Source organism: Carlito syrichta, unplaced genomic scaffold (assembly GCF_000164805.1).
Source record: "Carlito syrichta isolate Samal-C Ts95f unplaced genomic scaffold, Tarsius_syrichta-2.0.1 Scaffold309823, whole genome shotgun sequence".
In the NCBI taxonomy this organism is placed as follows: Eukaryota; Metazoa; Chordata; class Mammalia; order Primates; family Tarsiidae; genus Carlito; species Carlito syrichta.
The window spans coordinates 407,717-433,233 of record NW_007253919.1 but is presented as its reverse complement, the minus strand read 5'-3'; the positions used below and the strand labels follow the sequence as shown (position 1 = coordinate 433,233).

The 25,517-nt window shown below is 43.3% G+C and overlaps 1 protein-coding gene across 2 annotated transcripts; it reads left to right on the top strand.

Annotated features, from left to right (window-relative positions):
- The first annotated feature begins 482 nt into the window (after window positions 1-482).
- On the top strand, window positions 483-25,089 carry ADAT1 (adenosine deaminase, tRNA specific 1). 2 transcript variants are annotated; one of them, XM_008067917.1, is made up of 9 exons: window positions 483-667; window positions 959-1,027; window positions 2,878-2,932; window positions 3,942-4,072; window positions 7,846-8,464; window positions 10,627-10,772; window positions 11,253-11,352; window positions 18,929-19,015; window positions 24,735-25,089. In XM_008067917.1, exons 1-9 carry the CDS (start codon window positions 499-501, stop codon window positions 24,865-24,867), a joined length of 1,509 nt encoding a protein of 502 aa, XP_008066108.1. In that variant the 5' UTR covers window positions 483-498; the 3' UTR covers window positions 24,868-25,089. The 2 variants fall into 2 exon arrangements, with proteins under 2 accessions (XP_008066108.1, XP_021573184.1); XM_021717509.1 differs by lacking the exons at window positions 10,627-10,772; window positions 11,253-11,352 and having other exon boundaries at window positions 24,735-24,867.
- Window positions 25,090-25,517: the final 428 nt, after the last annotated feature.

Below are 25,517 nucleotides of genomic sequence, written 5' to 3'. Positions count from 1 at the left end.
AGAAGAACTCTGCTGTGGGGGAATGAAGAGAAAAATAAAAAGCCCAGAAAAGAACATCTGTCCAGAAGGATAAACCTTGTACAGTGAGGGTCTGCCCAAAGCAGGCTGAGATCTACAACACTTTACGTGCTATTTCCAAATGAAAATTGGAGTAGTGATACTTTGATGCGCTTCTGTGTTGAGTAGTGGACTCAGATTCATTAGAAATGTATCAGATATCTAACTTTTTTAAAAAATACTTAAAAAAAAATAAAAAATACTTGAAGAAACAGGGTGTCTTCTGAGGTTGGTGGAATTTGGAGCTTCTTAGATCTTTCATTACAGATGGCAAGGAGGCAGGGAGGTAGTAGGAGAAAATGATCCACAGAGTTCCAGATAGAAGAACCTCAGTTTGAACACAGTTGGCCTCCCTTTGAAGGACTGTGGAGGCCCTGGTTCTCCCTTCTGTACTTCTGACAGTTGTGGGTTTTGACCAGGGTCTCAGCACCAGCTCAGACCATGTGGACTGCAGAGGAGATTGCTCAGCTGTGCTATGAGCACTATGGGACCAGGCTGCCCAAGCAGGGGAAGCCTGAACCAAATCGTGAGTGGACATTATTGGCTGCTGTGGTGAAGATAAAATCTCCAGCTGACCAGACCTGTGACACTCCCGATAAGCTAGTGCAAGGTGAGATGCTTTTTCATTAGAACACTCCTCCTGCCTGTCAGGGGTGGTAGGATATACATTGCTTTACCATGCAGGGACTGTTGTGGCAGGGTGTAAATGACAATGTTAGGCATATGCCCTTGCCCTCCACAGTATTTCTGCGGCGAGAGACCACGATGCTGGAACTGTGGAATTCAGGTTGATTGGGCGTGTGGTAATCTCCTGGAGGAATGTGCAGAGTGATTAGACTTGAGCACTGGGGAGCATTCAGCCTTTGAGCCCTCAATTTCATGATTTGTTTTTTCCCCTCAGTGACAAAAGAAGTTGTCTCCATGGGAACGGGAACAAAATGCATAGGACAGTCCAAAATGAGGAAGAGTGGTAAGCACGGTTGGGAATCTAAGAAAAAATTTAGCTTTGAAAACCAGTGTTGGCTGGGCATGGTGGCTCAAGCCTGTAATCCCCACACTTTGGGAGGCCAAAGTGAGAGGACTACCTGAGCCCAGGGGTTCCAGATCAGCCTGGGCAACTTGGTGAGACCTCCTCTCTGCAATAAATCAAAAATAGCTGGGCATGGTAGTGTGTGCCTGTAGTTCCAGCTACTTGTAAGACTGAGGTCAAAGCATCGCCTGAGTCTGCCAGGTTGAGGCTGCGGTGACCTGAGCATGCCCCTGCCCTCCAGCCTGGGTGACAAATGAGACTCCAACTCAAAAAATAAAAATAAAAGAAAATCAGTGTTAACCTTTATTCTCTTTGTGAGGAAAAGGGGCTGCATCAGTTGAGGTTGCTGACCTTTTGTTTCCTATTACTGTGGCTGCAGTTAAAAGGACAGTACTCACTTAAAGGATAGAAATCCACCATCAAAGCAAAGCCGCCAGGACCATGCCTTCTGAGTAAACAAAGCTAGCCAGTATTTTCTTTTTTTTTCGAGTTGGAGTCTCACTCTGTCACCCAGTCTGAAGTGCAGTGGCCACTCCCAGCCACCGCAGCCTCGACCTGCTGGGCTCCAGTGATCCTTCTGCCTCAGCCTTCCAAGTAGCTGGAACTACAGGCATGCGCTACCATGCCCGGTTCATTTTGTGATTTATTGTAGAGATGAGGTCTCGCCAAGTTGCCCAGGCGGGCCTCGAACCCACAGGCTCAGGCAATCCACTCACCTTAGCCTCCCAAGGGGTGGGATTACAGGCTGAGCCACTGAGCCCGGCTTAGCCAGTATTTTCATACTCAAACCACAGGTTCCCTGGGCTTGGCTATTCTACATTGCATCTGGAAGGCTTTGAGGCTCTACAGCAGGTACAGGATAAAGCTTGAGTGGCTTGTGAAGCCCCAGAAAGATCTTGAATTAAATGGGCCTCAGCAAGAATATGGAAGTCCCTCAGAGATCTGGGATCTTGATCTCTGCATCCTTCCCACGAGCAGGCTACTCTTTGAGTTTATTTTCCTCATTCTCCAAGCCTTGCTGTTCTGGGACCACTGTGGATTCAGTTGGATAGAAGTGTATCACCATAAGCACAAGTATTCAGGATACAAAGGATCTGGACCTCTGTCCCCCATATAAAGATTTTTCTATAAGTCAGTGATTCTCAAGTGGGGAAGACTTTACACCCCAGGGGACATTTGGCAATGTTTGAGACATATTTGGTTGTCACAGCTGGGGTAGGGGATGCTACGAGTATCTCCTGGTAGAGGCCAGGAATGCTGGTAAACAACCAACAATTTACAGGATAGACTATCACAATAGTTTTCTAGCCTAAAACATCTACAGTGCTGAGTTGAGAAACCCTGATATAAATGCATTGTAATGGATACAGTGGCTCACACCTATAATCTTAGCACTTTGGGAGGCTGAAGCAGGAGGATTGCTTGAGACCAGGAGTTCAAGACCAGCCTGGGCAACATAGCGAGACTTCATATCTACAAAAAAATTAGCTAGGCTTGGTGGCTTGCACCTGTAGTCCCTGATACTCGGGAGACTGAGGTAGGAGGATCACTTAAGCCCAGGAAGTCGAGGATGCAGTGAGCCTTGATCATGCCACTGCACTCCAGCCTGGGCGACAGAGTGAGAATCAATCTCATAACAAAAGCATTGTCATTCACGATTGTGACACCTTCTGGCAAAGCCCTTCAGGAGCTCCGTGGCCATCCTGGGTGCTAGAGGGACTGCTGCTTCTAGAAACCAGGGCCGCTCCAGCTTCCATGTGTCTTCACTTGATGTCCCCTCTTTGCCACAGGTGATGTCCTCAATGATAGCCATGCTGAGGTCATAGCCAGAAGGAGTTTCCAAAGGTAAAGTCACAACCCCGGAGATTTAATCCAGCAGGTGTTGGGTGGGGCCCCAGAATTTGCATTTCTAGTAAACTCCCAGGTAGTACAAATTATATCCATCTGTGAACTACACTTTGAATAGCACTGTGGTCTAAATTAGTGATTCTCAAACTTGAGTGTGCATCAGAATCATCTGGAGGGCGTGCTAAACCCAGGTTACTGGACCTACTTCCAGAGATTCTTATTCAGCAGATCCAGGATGGAGCCTGAGAAATTGGATTTATTTTATTTATTTATTTATGTATTTATTTTGAGTCGGAGACTCACTCTGTCACCCGAGCTGGAGGGCAGTGGCACGCTCATGGCCGCAGCTTCAACTTGCTGCGATCCTTCTGCCTCACCCTTCCAAGTAGCTGGAACTACAGGAATGTGCCACCATGCCCTGCTAATTTTTTGGTTTATTGTAGAGACGAGGTCTCCATGTTGCCAAGGTTGGTCTTGAACTCATGGGCTCAGGCAGTCCTCTCACCTCCTCTTCACAAAGTGCTGGGATTACAGGTGTGAGCCACTGCACCAGGCTTGCTTTCTTTTTTTAAAGAGACAGGGTCTCACTCTGTCACCTAGTCTGGAGTATAGTGGTGCAATCATAGTTCACTGCAGCCTCGAACTCCTGGGCTCAAGTGAACCTCAAGATAGGATAGGTAATCATTCAAAACATTGCCAAATGTCCCCTGGGGTGCAAAATGTCCCCCAGTTGAGAATCACTGATTTATAGATTATCAAGTAGCTGGGATTACAGTTCTGAGCCACTGCGCCCAGCTGAAATTGGATTTCTAACAAACTCCTAGGTGACATTGCTGATGCAGGGACTAAACTTTGAGAATCACTGGTCTAGATGATTCTTATCATTCCAGGTCACCACCAGCCCCATTAGTCTACAGTAACATTTTCTTAGTAATCACACAGCCAGAGACTTTCCATTTACTACAGAGATTGGTTATTCATTCTAATAACATCTTGCAACTCTTAGGTACCTTCTCCATCAGCTCCAATTGGCAGTCGTCTTGAAAGAGGATAGTATCTTTGTCCCAGGAACTCAAAGAGGGCTATGGAAACTCAGACCAGACCTGTTTTTTGTATTTTTCTCCAGTCATACACCCTGTAAGTATATTCAAGCCTTTCTATTAATGTTACATCAACTGCTTACTTACGTTTGTCTTATCCAAGATATGTTTCCCAACAAAAGCACTTCTCACTGAAGTGTAGCTACAACTGGTAACAGTGCCTCTGTATGACAGACCAGTGTACCTAGTCACTTCTCTATTAAGGAGAGGGCAGAAGTTGGGGTGGAGGTGCAGTCTCACTCATCCTATTCAGTTCTCTGAATCAGGGTTAGGAATTTAAGGCTGAAATCCCACAAGATGTGCAGCCAACAATGGGACTTGGAAATCCAAGTTTCCTATAGTAACTTGTCCTGAAGCTCATTTCATTCATTCTTTGAACAAATATTCTCTACTGTTTGTCAGGCATAATATGTCATACTGGGTATACAGAAGTGTGTGAGACTAGCACATTACTTACCCTCATAGAGTCTTGTAGGGAATGTAAACAATTGTAGCAAGTCAAATTATGATGAGTTATAAGGGGATGTTCAGGTGCTGTGGTTGCATGAGGCAGAAAGACTAGACCTAGCCTAAGGGGTAATTTTTTTTTTTTTTTTTTGAGTCAGATTCTCACTCTTGCCCAGGCTGGAGTGCAGTGGCATGCTCACGGCCATAGCAACCTTGACCTGCTGGGTTCAGGCAGTCCTTCTGCCTTAGCCTTCCAAGTAACTGGAACTACAGGTATGTGCCACCATACCCAGCTAATTTTTTTATTTATTGTAGAGATGAGGTCTCGCCAAGTTGCTCAGCTGGTCTCAAACCCATGGGCTCAGACAATCCCCTCACCTCCCAAAGTGCTGGGCTTATAGGCGTGAGCCACCATGCCTGACCAGTAAGGGGTAATTTCTGTCCTCTGTTTTTCTTTCTCAAAACTTGAAAATAGTTTCTACCTTTTGTAGGCAACAACTCAGGATGGCAGTAAAATTTCCTCACTCTAAAAACTTTGAAATAAAGATACAAGATTGTCCTTTGTGTATTAAACTTTGACACATCCAGGCCTAGCATGGTGGCTTATGCCCATAATCCCAGCACTTTGGGAGGCCAAGACTGGAGGACTACTTGAAGCCAGGTATTCAAGATGAGTATGGGCAACATAGCAAGACACCATCTCTACAAAATAAAAATTTAAAAAAACACAAAACACCAAACATAAGCAATTAGTGCAGAGATAGGTAATCACTATAAAGAAACAATAGCTGTCAAGATTAGATTGTAACTCATGTTGAAAATATTGATACAGCTTAAGAAAACAAGACTGGGCGCTGTGGCTCACGCCTATGATCCCAGCATTTTGGGAGGCCGAGTTGAGAGGATTGCCTGAACCCACTGGTTCGAGACCAGCCTAGACAACTTGGCGAGACCTCATCTCTACAATAAATCAAAAAACTAACCAGGCATGGTGGCACATGCCTGTAGTCCTAACTACTTGGAAGGCTGAGGTGGAAGGATCGTCTAAGCCCAGGAGGTTGACACTGAGGTGGCCGTGAGCATGCCACTGCACTCCAGCCTGGGTGACAGAGTGAGACTCCAACTCAAAAAAAAAAAAGAGTGAGGAAAAGAGTTGACTGAGAGTTGAAGACCAGAAAAATGACCAGTAGTGGTAGGCAGTGCTCATCCATGCCCTATTCTTAGTAATGGGTATTCTGGTCCAAGGATGAGAGGATGTTTCCTAGTTAGTGTTTCTCAAATTATAATATGCATATGAAACACCTAGGGATCTTATTAAAATGCAGATTCAGATTCATTAGGTCTGGAGTGAGGCCTGAGGTTCTGCATTTCTAACCAACTTCCAGGGGATGCCAGTGGTGCTTGTCCGTTGACCACACTGAGTAGCCAGTGCCTGAATGATCCCACTGGCAGACATACCTTAGTGTAGAGACAGATGTATCCGGAGATCAGATAGCCTAATAACCAATCAAACTACATAAATCAGTGTTTTCCAGATAGATGCTACTCAATGAGAAGAGGCCCTGAAAAAAACGAGGAAAATGGAGACTGTAGTAAGGTTTTCAAAACAAAAGTTTTTCAATTTAAAGGTTATGAGATTTTTTTTAATGATGGTAGTTATGATTTTTAAAGATCTTACTTGATGGAATAATAAAAAGTTGGTAACCCTTTGATCATCTTAAAATCTTCTGGAAATGTCACTGGTAATCTTTTAAAATGTGATGGCCCCGTGGTTTGTCTGCAGAAAGAACACTACCTAGAGAATGTGACTCTCTGGCTCCCTTGGCATTTACTTCTCATTACTAATGAATAATTTGGTGGCTGGGTTAGCTACTTCAGACTCCTACTTGTGAGTTTTATTAGTATGAGTCAGCCTCTCACGTCCGGGCATTCTGTCCAGATCAAATCTCTGAGTCTGCAGAGTGGGAGGTGTACCCTGGTGAATTCTCCAAAGTCGCTGTCACCTTGTGAGGTTTCTGGAAGTCAACCAGCCAGCCTATCTGGCAACATTTTCACTTCTATATCTCCTGCTTTCCCACTCTTAGGTTTTAAAGATTAGAGATGTATTATTTACACACTTTAGAAAGCAACACATATTAGGTTAATGTTTGAAGAAACAGCTCCCTCCTCAAGGGATAGCTGTGCTTTTTACTGATCTCTGGTTTTCTTTGGTACCCTATAAGCACAGAATAGATCAGAAATATCTAAGCCACTGGAAATTTTGGAAACACCAGTTTAGACTGTGTAATTTACTGTAGAGTCTTTACTGTGGATCTGTGCATCATAAACTATCTACCATTTGGACATTTTGAGCAATGTTTGCCAAATTTAATTATGAAATAAATTACCCACTTTTGTTTTACAAAGCATCTTTTTTTTTTTTTTTTTTTTTGAGTTGGAGTCTCACTCTCACCCAGGCTGGAGTGCAGGGGCACACTCACGGCCACCACAGCCTCTACCTACTGGGCTCAAGTGGTCCTTCTACCTCAGCCTTCCAAGTAACTAGAACCACAGGCATGTGCCATCACACCAGCTAATTTTTCGATTTGTTGTAGAGATGAAGTCTTGCCATGTTGCACAGGCTGATCTTGAACCCTTGAGCTCAGGCAGTCCTCGCCTCCGCCTCCCAGAGTGCTGGGATTATAGACTTGAGCCACCGTGCCCGGCCACAAGGCATCTTATGGAATAGAATTCCACAAGATGCACTTGGGAAACCTTGCTCATTTTAAACCAGTGGTTCTCAACTAGGGAAAGCTTTGCTCCCTGGGAGACATTTGGCAACATCTGGAGACATTTTTCATTGTCAGACTGGGAGGTGCTATTGGAATCTAGTGGGTGGAGACCGAGTATACTGCTAAATATTCTATAATGTACAGAACAGCCCCAATAGCAAAGAATTATCTGATCCAGTGTGTCATTAGTGAAGTGATTGAGAAACCCTGGTCAACTAGGGTTTTTGGCTGGGTGCGGTGGCTCATGTCTATAATCCTAACACTTGGGAGGCACTCAAAAACCTAGGAGTTGGAAACCATTCTAGGCAACATAGGATTCTTATTTGGGAAATTTGGGTATGTGCTCTTACAGATCAGCTGGGAGAATAGATTGATCTTTATTAACCCAGGAGTTCTAAAACCAGAGCTTGCATCAGAATCACCTGGAGAACTTGTTAAAAACAAAGACTGCTAGACTTTACCTTCAAAGTTTCTGATTTAGCAGGTCTACTGTGAGTTTCACGAGTTTGCATGTCTATAGATTCCCAGGAGATGCTGGGTCCAGGGACCTCACCTTGAGAACCACTTGTTTAAGGAGTTTATTCTCCCGCAGGTGGGGATGCCTCTATCATTCCGATGCTTGAGTTTGAAGATCAGCCTTGCTCTCCTGTCAGCAGAGATTGGGCCAACAACCCATTAGGAGAACCCAGTGGTAACTTGGAAACTCTTGAAAATGAAAGGAAATGTGAAGACTTCAACAGTCCTGTAACCAAAAAGATGAGGCTTGAGCTTGGAACTCCAGCCAGGGAGGTCACCAACAGTGCAGCTTACCATCAGGGTTTTGGCAAGCAGGAAAGTGGCCCAGTCCTACCAGGTGTCAGCAGCTCTGATCTCACTGTAGAGGGACTGTTTGCTGACACCAGAATAGCCTCTGGTGGTGCCAAAGTGATAGATGTTCATAGAACTGGAGCCAAGTGTGTGCCTGGAGAAGTTGGAGACTCAGGGAAGCCTGGTGCTGCATATCACCAGGTAGGGCTGCTCCGTGTGAAGCCAGGCCGGGGAGACAGGACTCACTCTATGTCCTGCAGTGACAAGATAGCCCGGTGGAATGTCCTCGGATGCCAAGGGGCACTATTGATGCACTTCCTTGAAGAGCCCATCTACTTGTCAGCTGTGATCATTGGAAAGTGCCCATATAGCCAGCAAGCCATGCAGAGAGCCCTGCTTGGGAGGTGAGAGGGCAGGGAGGGAGGGCTCAGATGGAATGGTCATTCCCAGAGGTAGTCTGAGAGCATATCCACAGAACCTTAAAAATCTTCATACCACCAGGCACAGTGCCTTACGCCTGTAATCCCAGCACTGTGGGAGGCAGAAGCGAGAGGATTGCCTGAGCCCACAAGTTTGAGACCAGCCTGGGCAAGTTGGCGAGATCTCGTGTCTACAATAAATCAAAAAATTAGCTGGGCATGGTGGCACGTGCCTGTAGTTCCAGCTAATTGGAAGGCTGAAGTGGAGAGATCGCCTGAACCCAGCAGGTCAAGGCTGTGGTGGCCGTGAGCTTGCCTCTGCACTCCAGCCTGGGTGGCAGAGTGAGACTCCAACTAAAAAAAATAAAAAAAACACCATATCTTTTGGTCCTGCACTTCCACTTCTAGAAATGTGTCCAAGAAAGTATTCAAACATTTAGCTTTGTGTAAAGTAATTTTTTAAAAAAGAAACACCTGAAATGCCCAACAGTTAGATATTAAGTAATTTTTTGTTGTTAAAAGTATTATGGGTTGTTTTTCTGTTATTACTATACTTTTTAAGTTTTCTACTGTGTACATATTTTGCTATTATGTTATTATTAAAAACCCTAAACATTAGTTTTAATTTTTCAAAAGGTAAAAGGCAAAGGATGCTCACTCAGTGTGGTCTTTTAAGGGAGGCAGCCAAACCCAATTAATGTTCTAAATGAGGGCAGGGTGAAGCCATGGCCAGGCAAGCACTGTGGGCCCATGTCAGATGTGCAGCCCCAAGATGACCCAGCAGTTCTACTGCTAGGTAGAACCCAAGAGAAATGGAAACATATATCCACACAAAAACTTGTACACAAATATTCATAGCAGCATTATTCATAAGGGCCCCAGAATGAGACACATATCCATCAGCGGATGAATGGGTAAACAAAACGTGATCTTTCCATGCAATGGAATATGATTCAGTTGTAAAAAGGACTGAAGTATTGATACATGCTACAACATAATTGAACCTTAAGAATAAGCTAAGGGAAAGAATTTACATATTGTATGATTTCACTTTTGTGAAATATTCAGAATAGGTAAATCCATGAAGATAGTAGCTTAGTGGTTGTCGATGGCTGGAAAAGGGACTGGAGAGTGACTACTAAGTGCAAAGTTTCTTTTTGGGGTGATGAAAATGTCCTGAAATTATATTGTGATGGTTGGGCAATTCTGTGAATATGCTAAAAAAACATTGAATTATACACTTTAAATGGGTAAATGTCATGGTATGTCTACTTCCCTATAAAGATGTTTAAAAAAAAAAAAAAAAGACAGGCCAAGGCACTGTGCCCAGGATGCTTTCTGTGTTTTCTCTGTCATGGGACTTAAAGTTGCTATATGCTCAGTTCTAGACCAGCATCATGTTGGTATCTAGTTAGTGCAAAAGATACAAGAGAAAAAAATGAAACTTTTATATTATAGGATAATTTTGGCTTCTGGTGTGTTTGAAGGATTTACTAAGAAGCAGGTGCCAACAAGTTAATGTTTCTGCATAAAGTTTCTGAGTTTCCCAAAGCCTATATTAGGAATGGAATTTGGTGTTACCAATGTCACTAAAGAGTATTGACTTGATTTTTAGTCATTTCTTCAGAGTAATGGGAAGGTTCTTCCTCCATCCATAAGGTTCTTGTGATCTAGGTTGTATTCTGACATAGTCTCTTGTCCCCTGCCCCAATAAATAAATCCATATGCCTTCTTAGGCCTTTGAGTCCCACTAAGGCTCAGGGGTGATGATGTGGTCCTAAATACTGTTTTTCTTTTTCTTTTTTTGAGTTGGGGTTTCACTCTGTCACCCAGGCTGGAATGCAGTGGCACAATCACGGCTACTCTGGCCTTTACCTGTTGGGCTCAGGCAATCCTTTCACCTCACCCTCCCAAGTAGCTGGGACTATAGGTGCACACCATCATTTCTCAGCTAATTTTTTTGATTCATTGTAGAGACAAGGTCTCACTGTGTTGCCCAGACTGGTCTTGAACCCCTAGACTCAGGCAGTCCTCTCACCTCCACCTCCCAAAGTACTGGAATTACAGGCATAAGCCACTGTGCCTGACTAAATACTGTTTTTCTTTAAGCATACACCTAAACTGAATGCATTTTCCCTTACATATAGGTGTCAGAATGTCTCAGCTTTACCTAAAGGCTTTGGAGTTCAAGAACTGAAAATACAGCAGTCAGATTTGCTATTTGAACAGAGCCGCTGCGCGGTGCAGGCAAAAAGAGCTGACAGCCCTGGCCGTCTTGTTCCTTGTGGGGCAGGTAAGAGATCCAGGGTAGATTTGCCCTGGAGTAACTTCTCCCCTAACAGTGGCCTGAGAGGGTCTGCATCTTCCCAGCCTAGAAAGGCAGTTTACCACTGAAGTAGTCAATAGTGTGGGCTTTGGAGACACCCACACTGGATCAGATCTGTGTTCTGTGTGTTACTTATCCTTACTCGGCCTCAGTTTATCTTCAGATTAGAAGAATATAATTTTCAGGGCTTTAAGATTAAGTGAGAAATTCTGTTTAATGCATTTACTCTGTGTATAATGAATGCTCAATGATTGTTAGCTATTATAATGATGAATTATGAACCACTTTATACTATTGTAGGAAGCCAAGTATCCAAGTAGCAGTCACTGTCTGCGACATCATATCTACTCTCATGGGTCTGTCAACTCAGAGAAATGTTTTTATTAAAATACTTCTGGCATTCACAGGAAACTACAGTTTTAACCCTAGAGTTTTATCTTTCAATAGCCATCAGCTGGTGTGCAGTGCCTGAGCAGCCATTGGATGTTACTGCCAATGGCTTTCCACAGGGAACAACAAAGAAGACAGTTGGAACCCTTCAGGCAAGGTACAGCATGTTGGGGCAGGAAGAGCTGGTGGCTGTGGACTCACACCTTCCCACTAATTCCAGAACGTTTTATCTCTCCAAAAAGAACACCTGTACCTATTAGCAGTCACTTCCACTCCCACCTCTCCCCAGCCCCTGGGAACCACTAATTTACTTTCAGTCTCTATGGGTTTGTGTATTCTGGGCATTTCATATAATTGGATTTATACTGTATCTGACCTTTTGTATCTGGCTTCTTTCACTTAGTATAGTGTTTTGAAGGTACACCCATGATGTAGCATGGGTCAGTATTCCATTACTTTTTTATGGCTTGAATAATATTCCAGTGTATAGATACGCCACTTTTTTTTTTTTGAGTTGAAATGTCACTCTCACCCTGGCTGGAGTGCAGTGGCACATTTGTGGCCATTGTAGCTTTGACCTGCTGAGCTCAAGTGATCCTTCCACCTCAGCTTTCCAAGTAGCTAGAACTACAGGCGTGTGCCACCACACCTGGCTAATTTTTTTTTTTGTTATTATTCACTGTAGAGATGAGGGCTCGCCCTGTTGTCCAGGCTGGTCTCGAACTTGCAGGCTCAGGAAAGCCACTAGCCTCAACCTCCCAAGTGATGAAATTACAAGCGTGAGCCACTGTGCCCGGCCCAATATACCACATTTTGTTTATTAATGGATGTACATTTGGGTTGTTTCACTTTTTGGATATTGTGAATAGTGATGCTATGAGCATTCACGTACAAGTTTTTGGGTAACCATATGTTTTCATTTTTCTTGGGTATACTTAATAATATTTGTTTTCATCATGATAAAATCAGTCTATATAGAGAGAGAGCTAGCTATTTGAAAATATAAATTCTAAACTCCCTTTTTGAGGACCATGAACTACCAGCATTTCTCATAGTTATGTGTTTCTATTAGCTATAAAGAGTATTTGCTCTCTCCTTTTGTATGTTCAACTCTGCCAGGGAGCCCGCTTCTTTGACCTGTAAGAGATGTTCCAGGACCATCTGTTACTGCTCTCTCCAGTGCCCTGGTTCATTTCCTGGAGAATAGTGTCAAAACCTGAAGTTCATGAAGGAAAGGTGCACGTACAGATGCTTCTGGCCAGTCCTTGTGGTGTTTGGTTAATGTAGCTGGTTGGGGTCTCAGTGAATGCATGAGTCACAATGTTTCTTAAAGCTGAAAATCTTGACTAAAAGTAACTTAATTGTTTTATTAGTCAATACAAATAAATAATAATGATATTCACACTTACCATAAAGCTATTAGATGAATAAAAGACTTAACATTATAGTTGTCTTTGGTGACCACCCTTTGGTTATATTTTCACTAATATTTAGCAGATTACTTTGCTCAAGTAATAATTTTCTGAGTAGTAATTAGTTTCACTACATTTAATTAGTATAATTATATAAACACTTATCCAATATCTAGTTTTGTAGTTTAAGTTTCGGTTCTAGGGGATTGGTGTTTCAAACTGGCAGTTTTTACTTAGTGATAGCTTTAACTACAGGTTTTTATTAATGGTTTTTACCCATAGATAGATACATTAATTCAGTTCTACCAGGTCATCTTATTAATTAGGTGGAAAAAAAAGTGAACTGTTTGAGCTACACGGGTTTCATTTGTCTAACATCTTCCTGTGTACCCACAAAGACCCAATACATGGTTATATATTAAAGACTTCTATATGCATTACAAACTCCCTGCCAGACAGTCTTATTTTCTGTTCTTTTTTTCCCAGACTGGGATGCAGTGGAGCGATCATGACTCACCGCAACCTTGACCTGGGCTCAGGCAATCCTTCTACCTCAGTCTCCTGAGTAGCTGGGAGTACAGGTGTGTGTCACAACACCCAGCTAATTTTTAAAATTTTTTTGTAGAGACAAGGTCTCACTATGTTGCCCAGGCTAGTCTTGAATTCCTGGGGTCAGATAGTCCTCTAACCTTGGCCTCCCAAAGTGTTGGGATTACAGCCACCATGTCCGGCCCCATTTTCTATCCTTTATGGAAAAAGAAACTACACACATTTTATTGGAATCAACATGTTTTAAGTGAACACATGTCAAATTAGAAACTATATATGTGTGTGAGTCTGTTTGAGTCTGTTTCTGGACATTCTGTTCTGTCCTGTTGTTCTATTTATTCTGGTACCAAAACCACACTCTTAACCCTAGCTTTATAATAAGATAATTTCAGTTCCCCTGCCATGTCTTTCAAGAGTGTCTTGGCTGTTCTTGGACCTTTACATCTAAAGATCAATTTGAGGAAAATTGGCATCTTTCAGTATTGTCTTCCAAACCAGAAATATGGTATCTTTATAACTCTGTTGCCAAACTGGCAGTTGTGTCTTAGATTTATAATTGATAGAGTTTTTTTTGTTTTGTTTATTATTTTTTATTTTTTAATTAAATTTTTTATTTTAAATATGTGGGGTACAGTTCAGGGTCAGGTATACAAATGTTCATTATGCAGGTACCCTTGTTGATGAGTTGTGCCCCCTTCTCCCCCGGCAGTTTCCCTCAACTGCCAATCCCACCCATAAATGGTAGTTTTGAGTATTCTTATTAGATCTTATTGCATATACTGGGGGGAACCCAAAAAAGCCTGAAATCTATTAAAAATTGTGTATTTATTCTTACATGTTTATACTTCATACACCTTCAAAGTACTCTGTTTGATGCAATACATCTATCCAGACATTTTCCACTGCTCCAACCAGTTTTTGAACTTACCAGTTTTGATGCCTTTTAGTGCTTTTGCCATTTATTGTTTCACCCTCTTCCATATTGGCAAAACATTACCCTTTGAGGATCTTTTTAATTCAGGGGAACAAAAAAAAGAGGTTGCTTGGGGTGAGATCGGATGAATAGGGAGGGTAGGCCATGGGTGTCATGCCATGTTTGTTCAAAAACTGCTGAAAACTCAGTGCAGTGTGGACAGGTGTGCTCATAAATCATCCATCATGAAAAGGACAAATGCATTGAAAGAATCTTAAAAAAAAAAATTCACTGAAGCTGAATGCAGCCTCTTACAACAATGCTAGCTGGTACACTGATGCTGATGAGTTCCTAGAACACTTACTTAGCTGGGAAACCTATACTACAGAGGCCCACCCTCCAAAAAGTAATTCTGGAGTTTTTTGGGTCCCCCTCATATTTCAATACTTTTATAATTTTGTTTATATAAATCTGTTACATCTTATATTAGGTTTATTCCTTGAATGTGTATTAGTTATTTTTTCCTATGTGACAAATTACCCCCAAAATAGCAGCTTAAAATACCAGACATTTATTATTTCACACAGTTTATATGCATCTGGAATTTAAAAGTAGGTTAGCTAGGTCATTCTGGCTCAGGGATTTATGAAACTGTAGTCCATTATGTCTGCCAGGGCTGCAGTCATCTGAAGGCTTGACTGGAGCTGGAGCATCCAATCCAAAAATGACTCCCTCTCATGGGTGAGAAGCTGTTGTCAAGAGGTCATAACAAGGACCTCTCAGAAGGCTGTTAGAGTGTTCATCTTCACAATATGGTGGGTAGCATCCCAAAACAAATGATCCAAGAGAGCAAGACAGAAGTCAGAGTGTCTTTTATGACCTAGCTTCAAAAGCCACAGTCTATCTGCAATATTTTAATAGTTATTCAATTCAGGTAAGCCCTATTCAGTATAAGAGGAGATTGCACAGAGGCATGAATATCAGAAGGCAAAAATCACTGGGTACCATCTTGGAGGTTGGCTACCACAGATGCTGGTTTTTTCTTTCTTTTTTTTTTTTTGGAGGTGGAGTCTTACTCTGTTGCCCAGGCTGGAGTGCAGTGGCACACTTATGCTCACCGTAGCCTCAACCTGCTGGGCTCAGATGATGCTTCTACCTCAACCTTCCAAGTAACCAGAAGTACAGGCACACACCACCACAACTGGCTAATTTTTAAAAATGTATTTATTGTAGAGACGAGGTCTCGCCAAGTTGCCAAGGTTGGTCTCAAACCACTGGGCTTTGGCAATCCTTTCGTCTCTGCCTCCCAAAGTGCTGGGATTACAGGTGTGAGCCACTGTGCCTGGCCAACACAGATGCTATTTTCAGCAGTTTCTTTTTATCTCATTTTCTGGTTTTTACTATTTCAATTAATTTTTGTTCCTGAAGTCTTTTAGAATTTTTAATATAGATCATCTTCTATAAGTATAATTGACTCCTAAACAATGTGGAGATTAGGGGCACCAGCCCCTTGCACAGTCAAAAATCCATGTGTAACTTTTGGCTTTCCAAAAACTTAACTACTAGTAGCCTACTGTTGTCTAGAAGCCTTACTGATAACATAAACAGTAGATTAGCATACTGGGGGTGCCAAAAAAATGTGTACACATTTTTAGAGATGTTACCTATGTATTTTGGTTTGCTTTCATCAGAAGTGTCTGAATGCTGATGGTAACACCACTTTGAGCACCTCTTATAATTGCAGAAGTCAGATGTGGCTTGTATTCATCTTTTGTTATCGGTATATATTGAGTATTACAATTTTAATAGTTTTGTCCTTTCTTCAAATGTGTATAATTTTTTGGGTACCTTCTGTATATTTCGTATATGTGTTATTTATATATTCTTACAGTAAACTAGAGAAAAGAAATGTTAAGAAAATCATAAAGAAGAGAAAATATATTCATTAAGTAGAAATAAATCATCATAAAGGTCTTTATCTTTGTCATCGGCACGATGAGTAGGCTGAGGAGGAGGAAGGAGAGGGTTTGGTCTTGCTGTGTGAGGGGTGGCAGAGGCAAAAGAAAACCTACAGTTCAAACCCAAGTTGTTCAGTGGTCATCTGTGGCACTTTTTCCTTTTCAATCCTCCTTTCCTTTTATTTCTTGTCTGTGTTGCCTAGAACTGACTATATCACAGTCATCTGCAAATAATGACTTGATTTTTGTTTTTCAATTCTTATGTCTTTTTTCTTGTCTTACTGGCCAGAACCTTCTATATAATGTTGAATAAAAGCAGTGATAGCAAGTACTCTTGTCTTATTCCTGATTTTAAGGACATACATTAACTATAAGGTTTTTGTTTTTTGTTTTTTTTTTTTGAGTAGGAGTCTCACTCTGTCACCCAGGCTGGAGTGTAGTGGCACACTCACGACCACTGCAGCCTTAACCTGCTGGGCTTAGGCAATCCTTCCACCTCAGCCTTCCAAGTAGCTGGAACTACGGGCACGTGCTACTATGCCTGGTGTATTTTTTGATTTATTGTAGAGATGTTGTCTCACCAAGTTGTCCAGGCTGGTCTCGTACTGTAGGTTTTTTTGTAGATAACATTTATGAATTTAAGTACCGAATCATTCAAAGGATGTTGAATTCTACCAAATGCTTTTTTCTGCATAGTTTCTTCAGTTATATTATTTTTCTTCTTTAATCTGTTCATGGGAGTTCCATTAGCTTTTCGCTTTGTTTTCATGTTAAAGCAGCTTCTTATCCCTGAGTGCCTTCAGCCACTCCAGCACAGCTGAGGCCTAGGGAGAGCAGCTGGTAAGGCTCAGCGTTGCCCTTTAAGCAGTGATTGCTGAAATAGGCCAGGTCCCAGCCAGGTAGGGAGATTTTTGTTAGACTATGCAATTTCCTATTTCACATGTACAAGTTATGGCCACTGTGTTCAAGTGGAGGGTACAGTTTACTGGGATAAAGCAGGGTTATGATTGTATAAAGATAAGATTGCACATTGCTAGTACACACAGTATTTCTTAACTTCTAGATGCAGTTCATGAATTTTGTACATGAGGGAAAGAAAGGCAGCACATACAATCAAGGCCACCTCTAGCATGAAGGAGCAGAAACTAAGAAGGCCTAGATGGCTGTCTAAAGAATCAACACTCCAGGCTCAGTGGCTCAGCCTGTAATCCCGTGCCTTGGGAGGCCGAGGTGAGCAAATTGCCTGAGCCCATGGGTTCGAGACCTGCCTGGGCAACTTGGCAAGACCTCCATCTCTACAATAAATCAAAAAATTAGCCGGGCGTGGTAGCACACGCCTGTAGTTCCAGCTACTTGGAAGGCTGAGCGGAAGGATTGCCGGACCCCAGCAGGTCGAGGCTGCAGTGGCCGGGAGTGGCCACTGCACTCCAGTCTGGGCGACAAAGTGAGACTCCAACTCAAAAAAAAAAAAAGAATCGACACTCACTTCCTTGAGTATTCCAAGCCATGACCTCCATCCCGAAGTTTGATGTTCAGGAGCAAAGCCGCATAGTGCCCCTAGGGAGAGTCTGGAGATTCTGCCTCAGTCAGCTCATCTAAGTGGACTTTATGACTACAGTTAATGCAGGGACCAGCATTGAAGTCTCTGAAACAAAGCTTTCCATTTCTTATAAACAATATTATCCATAGAGGCCAGCTCCCTTGAAAGGAGATAGTTGAAAGTATCTTACAGATATCCTGGAGCAATGCACTTCAGTGTACTCATTTGAATTTGTCACTTTAATGATTCCACAGCTGATTACATTTCTTTCTTTCTCTTTTTTTTTTTTTTTTGAGTTGGAGTCTCACTCTGTCACCCAGACTGCAGTGCAGTGACCGCTCCTGGCCACCGCAGCCTCTACCTGCTGGGCTTCCGAGTAGCTGGAACTACAGACACGCGGTACCACACCTGGCTAATTTTTTGATTTATTGTAGAGTTAAGGTTTCGCCAGGTTGCCCTGGCGGGTCTCAAACCTGCAGGCTCAGGCAGTCCACTCACCTCAGCCTCCCAAAGCGTGGGATTATAGGCTGAGCCACCGAGCCCGGCTTCTTTTTTTTTTGGAGTTGGAGTCTCACTTCATAGCCCAGGCTAGAGTGCAGTGGCACGCTCACAGCCACCCCAGCATCAACCTGCTGGGCTCCAGGGATCCTTCCTTCCACCTCTGCCTTCCAAGTAGTCAGAACTACAGGTGCATGCTACCATGCCCAGCTAATTTTTTTTATTTATTGTAGACATGAGATCTCGCCAAGTTGCCTAGGCTGGTCTCAAACCTGTGGGCTAAGGCAGTCAGTCCCCTTACCTCGTCCTCCCAAAGTGCTGGGATTACAGGCTTGAGTCACCACGCCTAACTGATTACATTTCTTGAGATTCATTTTTTGTTTGTTTGGTTTTGTTTTTTTTTTTTTGAGTTGGAGTCACTCTGTCACTCAGACTGGAGTGCGGTGGCCACTCCCAGCCACTGCAGTCTCGACCTGCTGGGCTCAGGCGATCCTTCCACCTCAGCCTTCCAAGTAGCTGGAACTACGGGCACACGCTACCACTCCCGGCTAATTTTTTGATTTATTGTAGAGATGAGGTCTTGCCAAGTTGCCCAGGCGGGTCTCGAATCCGCGGGCTCACGCAGTCCACTCACTTCAAGCCTCCCAAAGCGCGGGATTACAGGCTGAGCCCCTGAGCCCGGCTCAGATTCATTTTTGTAATCTCACCCTGATCAGACATCCAGGTCTAGAATTTTTCCTTGCCAAGTACAGGTAATAATGGGGGATGGGACAGTCAAGCGTAAACACCATGTGAAGCCTGATATCTTTGGTAGGGGCCTGATACATAGTAAACAATCATCTTTGCCTTCTTTTTCCAAACAGATCTCGAATCAGCAAAGTGGAACTCTTTAGATCATTCCAGAAGCTGCTAAGCAGTATTGCAGAGGACAAGTTACCAGACTCCCTCAGGTGATGCTACTGACCCCATGTTTTTTCATATTTAGAAAGACTTCTGTTTTGATTCTGGCTCATGAATGGCAGGAAGTGTTGACAGGAGTGGTGATTCAGCAAACCAATGGGCACTTCATATTGCAGATATATGTGTGATCTAAATGGCAGAGGATGGGTGGTTTGGTGGTGCAGAGTTATAAAAGACTAAGGTTAGAACTGGGGCTTGGTCCCTTCCAGGCCCGCCCTTGATTCTACCTCCCAATGGAGAGCATTGTGGAAATGTAACTTATTGGAGAGGAATATATTCTGTTAAGAATGTTGCCCCTGGCCGGTCTCGGTGGCTCAGCCTGTAACTCCAGCATTTTGCAGGCCGATGCTAAGTGGATTGCCTGAGCCCTCAGGTTCAAGGCCAGCCCAGGCAACATGGCAAGACCTCATGTCTACAATAAATAAAAAATTAGCCAGCCATTGTTGGCTTATGCCTGTAGTTCCAGCTACTTGGAAGGCTGAAGCAGAAGGGTCACCTGACCCAGCAGGTTGAGGCTGTTTTTGCTCTGAGTGAGCCACTGCACTCCAGCCTGGGCGACAGAGTGAGACTTTGACTAAAAAAAATAAAAGAATACAGATGAGGAGAGACACATTGCACATCCTCAGGACACATCATCCTTCCAGCACGTCACTGCCTATCACCGAGCAGTAGTCTCACTCAAGCATTAGTGTCCAAAGTTTTTATTGGAGCTTTATTACATAGCATGGTTGATTGAATTCAGTCACATGTGGCCAATGATTCAGTCTCCAATTCCCTCTTATCTCATGAGGTTAGATTGATATAAGGTGACTTAAAAGCCCCATTTCTCTAATCTTTGATCTTTCTCGCATGACCATCACCATTCTGAAACTGTCATGGGGCCCACCATGAGTCATCTGGCTAAGCATAAACTTGTGTATGGTCAGAAGGGCCCATCATGAATAAAAAAGACATTTCTATTACTTGGGAATCTCCAAGGGTTTACAGGCTCCCTCCCAGGAACTAGTAACAAAGACCAACCAGATTTTTTATTATATGACCTTGGGGAAGCTAAAGAGAAGCTAGAAACTCCTGAATAAGGAGGCTAGCCACTTGTTATAACATGCGTACTGAAGGCAGTATTGATGCCCTCTAGTCAGTGGTTTGCTTGTTTGTCTGGAAAAACAAACCAAACTGGAACTGGGTGGGTTTCCATGTATTCTATATGTCAAATAAAACAAATCGGAATTTAAGTAAGGAAATACTTCTCTTTTTTTTTTTTGAGTAGAAGTGTCATTCTGTCACCTAGGCTAGAGTGCAGTGGCACACTCATGGCCACCACAGCCTTGACCTTCTGGGCTTAGGTGATCCTTATGCCTCAGCCTTCCAAGTAGCTGGAACTACAGGTGCATGCCACCATACCTTGCTAATTTTTTTTTTGAGTTGGAGTCTCACTCTGAGGCCCAGGCTGGAGGGCAATGGCATGCTCCCGGCCACCGCAGCCTCGACCTGCTAGGCTCCAGTGATCCTTCCGCCTCAGCCTCCCGAGTAGCTAGAACTACAGGCGCACGCTACCATGCCCAGCTAATTTTTTGATTTATTGTAGAGATGAGGTCTTGCCAAGTTGCCCAGGTGGGTCTTGAACCCGCGGGCTCAGGCAATCCACTCACCTCAGCCTCCCAAAGGCGCGGGATTACAGGCTGAGCCACCGAGCCCAGCTGCTAATTTTTTGATTTATTGTAGAGACAAGGTCTCGCCAAGTTGTCCAGGCTGGTCTCGAACTCCTAGGCTCAGGCAATCCTCTCACTTCCACCTCCCAAAGTGCTGGGATTACAGGTGTGAGCCACCGCGCCCAGCCTGGAATGTTCTTTTATAGGGAGGGGGAAACAAAATTAGGAGAAACCAGGAATAGGGGAGTGGAATGAGTAGGTGTCATGATGGAACAATGGAGCGGGGAACTTCTTTCTTTGTGTCTGCCAATTCTCAGAAGGAGATGTTGGCTCAGACTGAGGGTGGCCCAAAGTCCCAGGGTGTACAGGAAGTAGAGGAATGTAACTAATGCTTGGTCATATTAGCAGGTATTTTGTAGAGATTGGTCAGTGGATACAAATGGTTTAGCTGATCATTATGAGACAAGAGGAGTTTGGAGGGTCTTTGTCTGGTCTTGTTAACAGGGCATCCATGAGTCTTACCTAAGTCATAAATAGAAGGACTGTTTTTTGCTGTAAGCCATTTCCCATAGCACAAAAGAATAAGAGGGAGATTTCTTTTTGTTTTTGTTTTTTTTTTGAGTTGGAGTCTTATTCTGTCACCCAGACTGGAGTGCAGTGGCCGCTCCCAGTCACTGCAGCCTCGACCTACTGGGCTCCAGCGATCCTTACACCTCAGCCTTCCAAGTAGCTGGAACTATAGGCATGTGCTACCATGCCCAGCTAATTTTTGATTTATTGTAGAGATGAGGTCTCTCCAAGTTGCCCAGGAGAGTCTTGAACAGGCAGTCCACTCACCTCAGCCTCCCAAAGTGGAGATTTCCTAACTATACCTGTTTTCCAGAAGCATGAGACTCAAGTAAAATTTAACATTGTCACATATATAGATCCCACACCTTAAACAACAAAAAGCTTTTGGAAATTGCTCAAGCAACTGAAATCAACGTTTGCTGCTAGAAGCAACTTTTCTCTGTGCTGAGATGAACTGAGAAACGACTTGGGTCTCCTCAGATCTTGGAAGGAACAAAACTGTAGAAACAGCATGAAACTGAATCGTTAAGACATGAGTCTCAGTTTCTTCAACTATAAGATGGGACTAGTTTACATTAACTATGTCTTGAGATAGCTGAGAAAATTAAGGGAAATGTTGCATGTAAAGCATTTGAACCAGGGCCTGATTTGTAGTAGGGTTTTGATAACTGACAGCTGCTTTTTTTTTTTTTTGAGTTGGAGTCTCACTCTGTCACCCAGGCTGGAGTGCAGTGGCACACTCACGGCCACCCCAGAGTCAACCTCCTGGGCTCCAGCAGTCTGGAAAGACTCAGCCTCCCAAGTAGCCAGAACTACAGGCTCATGCTATCATACCTGGCTAATTTTTTTTTATTGTAGAGATGAACTCTCTCCAAGTTGCCTCAGCTGGTCAAACCCGTGGGCTCAGTCAATCCACTCACCTCAGCCTCCCAAAGTGCTGGGATTATAGGCTGAACCACTGAGCCTGGCTTTTTTTTTAGTCTAAGTCTTACTCTGTCACCCACTGCAGCCTCGGACTTCTGGGCTCAGGAGATCCTTCTGCCTCAGTCTTCCAAGTAACTGGGACTACAGGCATCCTGCACCATGACACCCAACTAATTTTTCAAATATATTTTTTAATTTATTGTAGAGACGAGATCTCGCCAAGTTGCTCATACCCTGGGCTCAGACAATCCTCTTGCCTCAGCCTCCCAAAGTGCTGGGATTACAGGCATAAGCCACCATGCCCAGCCTTCTTTCTTTCTTTCTTTCTTTTTTTTTTAAATAGAGACAGTGTCTCACTATGTTGCCCACACTGGACTTGAACTCCTGTAGCTGGGACTACAGGCACACACCACTATACATGGCTCTTGGTAGTTGTTATTTTTATTTGATAAGCATCTGTTCTGTGGCTAAGATATGTGAGCTCCAGAAATGTTAAAGAAAAATTATTCAGACACTTGTCAAAGATGGTAAAGAAGACTTTATTCAGGAGAAGTTTTACAGTAGGGGAAGGAGACTGGGCTGAACTCCAAATCCTAGCGGAGATATGTAGCCAAGGAGCAGGGTAGGGGTCAGTGGGGGGAAAATCACTAAGAAGAAACATCAAGGCTGGAGGATTCTTGCTAGACCCACTCAAGGGAATGCTTGCTGAAGGCAGGCCAGGGTGATAAGTTATGAGGGGTGGCAGTGAGGAATTTGGTTAGACATTGAGGATGATCAGACACCAAGGGGCTGGGATCTTTTTGCTAAACTGACTCAGCAGGATTCTTGCTAAAACTGGACTAAGTGGGCCAAGGACAATCCAAGATCAGCCTAATCAAAAAGAGGACTCAGGAGATTGACTCAGGTTAGGTCAAAGAAGAGTCTTTGTCAGAAGAAATCTTTTGGCTGAGTGTAAGTATTACAAGATTACTCATCCTGTCAGCTATTCTTCAGCACTCAGAGATGGCTAAGGGATCTGGAAAGGGGTGTTGGCAATATGTAGGAAAATATGGATAAGATGAAAAGTCTTTGTTGGTTAAGAAACACACAGCTGAGAAGTCTTCTTTGGTAGAAGTTATAGACCCTTAGAAACTTTGAAGTCAAAAAAGTAAATCGTTACTCTTGTTTTATCTGATTCCATCAGGGCCATACGAAACTAGCATTCTGTTCATTCTTACCTGTTTTAATTCATGTTACTTTCTATTGAATTCCCTGCAAAAGACACAGAGTTGCTCCAGAAAAATGTTGAAGTCAGAGTGAAAATGTAAAGATGAATCTCTAAATTTAATGTTTTATGTGGGATACAAGAATTGCAGTTTGAGGCATACACACAGACTGGCTGGTTTCTAGTATGTATAAAGAACAAAGGGTGGCTGAACGAAGCATATTTGTATACCTAACCTTAACTATAACCCACCTTAACTATACCCCACAATATCATAATAAAAAATATTGATTAAAAAAAAAAAAGAACAGAGAGGGCTAGAGGTTTTATTTTTTTATTTTTTATTTTATTTTATTTTTATTTTTATTTTTTGAGTTGGAGTCTCACTGTCGCCCAGACTGGACCACAGCCTCGCCTGCTGGGCTCCGGCAATCCTCCGCCTCAGCCTTCCGAGTAGCTGGAATTACAGGTGCGCGCTACCACGCCCAGCTAATTTTTTGATTTATTGTAGAGATGAGGTCTCGCCTGCCCAGGCGGATCTCGAACCCGCGGGCTCGGGCAATCCACTCACCTCAGCCTCCCAAAGCCGCGGGATTACAGGCTGAGCCACCGGGCCTGGCTATTTTTTTTTATTTTTGAGTTGGAGTCTCACTCTGTTGCCCAGGCTGGAGTGCAGTGGCATGCTCATGGCCACCGCAGCCACAACCTGCTAGGCTCAGGCAATACTTCCACCTCAGCCTTCCAAGTAGCTGGAACTACAGGCACGTGCCACCATGCCCAGATAATTTTTTGATTTATTGTAGAGATGAGGTCTCACCAAGTTTTTCAGGCTGGTCTCGAATGCATGGGCTCAGGCAATCCTCTCACCTTGGCCTCCCAAAGTGCTGGAATTATAGACATGAGCCACTTCACCCGGCCAAGGTTTTATTTTAAAAAGATAAATGTTACATATTGTTCATCAAGAAAGCTCTTTGACATTAGTAAACTCTTAGGGAGCAACCAAGTGATGGTGTTGGTAAAACTAGTCTTAGAGTCCATAGCAGCGTATTTCAGAATCTATTAAATAAAACTGGTTTCAAGTGATAGCCAGCAGTTTCAACAGCCAGGCTTACAGGGAATTACATTCCTCATGCAATGTTAGGTACCATGAGTGCTTTTTACTTCTGGCTTCTTGATTCTGTTTTAGTTGGATATGAAAAGAATGGTCCAATTTATATGATCAGCTGTCATGAAAGCTTACTAAAATTCTTCTGTCCAAAGTCTCTCATTATAAATGTCACCTGCTTGCTCAGGAGTCTGGTTAGCCCCATGGGTGAACTGTTCAGTGAGAACCTGTGTTTTTGTTGGTGTTGTGCACATTAGGGTGCGTAAGCTGGATACCTACCAGGAGTACAAAGAGGCTGCATCTGCTTACCAGGAAGCCTGGAGCACACTACGGAAGCAGGCGTTTGGATGCTGGATCAGAAACCCACCGGACTATCACCAGTTTAAATGAGAAGGAAAAGTTTTCAAAATGTCAGGACCCTTCATATTGATCCGCCTTCTTCCTTCAAGTTGGACATGCCTGAGCTTTTCCGGTTGCTAAATCAGAGGCAGGGAAAGCCCTCTCCCAGAACACTGTATCTGTTTTGTGTAATGTAGATGGAATCCGGAACATGGAGCAATCTATATTTGACTGAAGTAGCTCTCTGCTAAAATGGCATCTCACTAATGACCTTGGTTCTGACTTCAGTTGTGTTTTATTGCTTCTCTAAAATATGAAATTAGAGTTTGAAACATGATGCTTTAAAAGTACTCTGCAGCAGCTCTGTTTTATGTGTTCCTGAATCAGCAAATGTTTATTGGGCTGAAATGATGTTTAAGCCTCTATAGACTTTTCAGTTCACCTGGCAGAGTGAACATGTATTTTGTATTTCCAGCCTTTCTCCCTTTGGAGAGCCATCCTTTTCCCATTCTTTGGTGTTCCTGCTCTGTGCGTTGGACTTGGTTGAAGCTAACGTTACTCTCTGGCTCCAAGAATGAGCCTGTGAGCCAGCCCTGGCCTGTCCTGGAACTCTTCTCAGAGCTATTGGGAAAGATTATCTCTTTGATCTGGAGCTATGAGTATGGGCCACATATTTTTGAAGCTACCTATGACCATCTTTT

What these genes read in the sequence shown, in the direction of transcription:
- ADAT1 (XM_008067917.1), top strand. Translation starts at nt 499, where the DNA reads ATGTGGACTGCAGAGGAGATTGCTCAGCTGTGCTATGAGCACTATGGG. An exon ending in CAGAGAGCCCTGCTTGGGAG is followed by an intron (nt 8,465 to 10,626) that starts GTGAGAGGGCAG and finishes CCTTACATATAG; the next exon opens with GTGTCAGAATGTCTCAGCTT. An exon ending in TCTTGTTCCTTGTGGGGCAG is followed by an intron (nt 10,773 to 11,252) that starts GTAAGAGATCCA and finishes ATCTTTCAATAG; the next exon opens with CCATCAGCTGGTGTGCAGTG.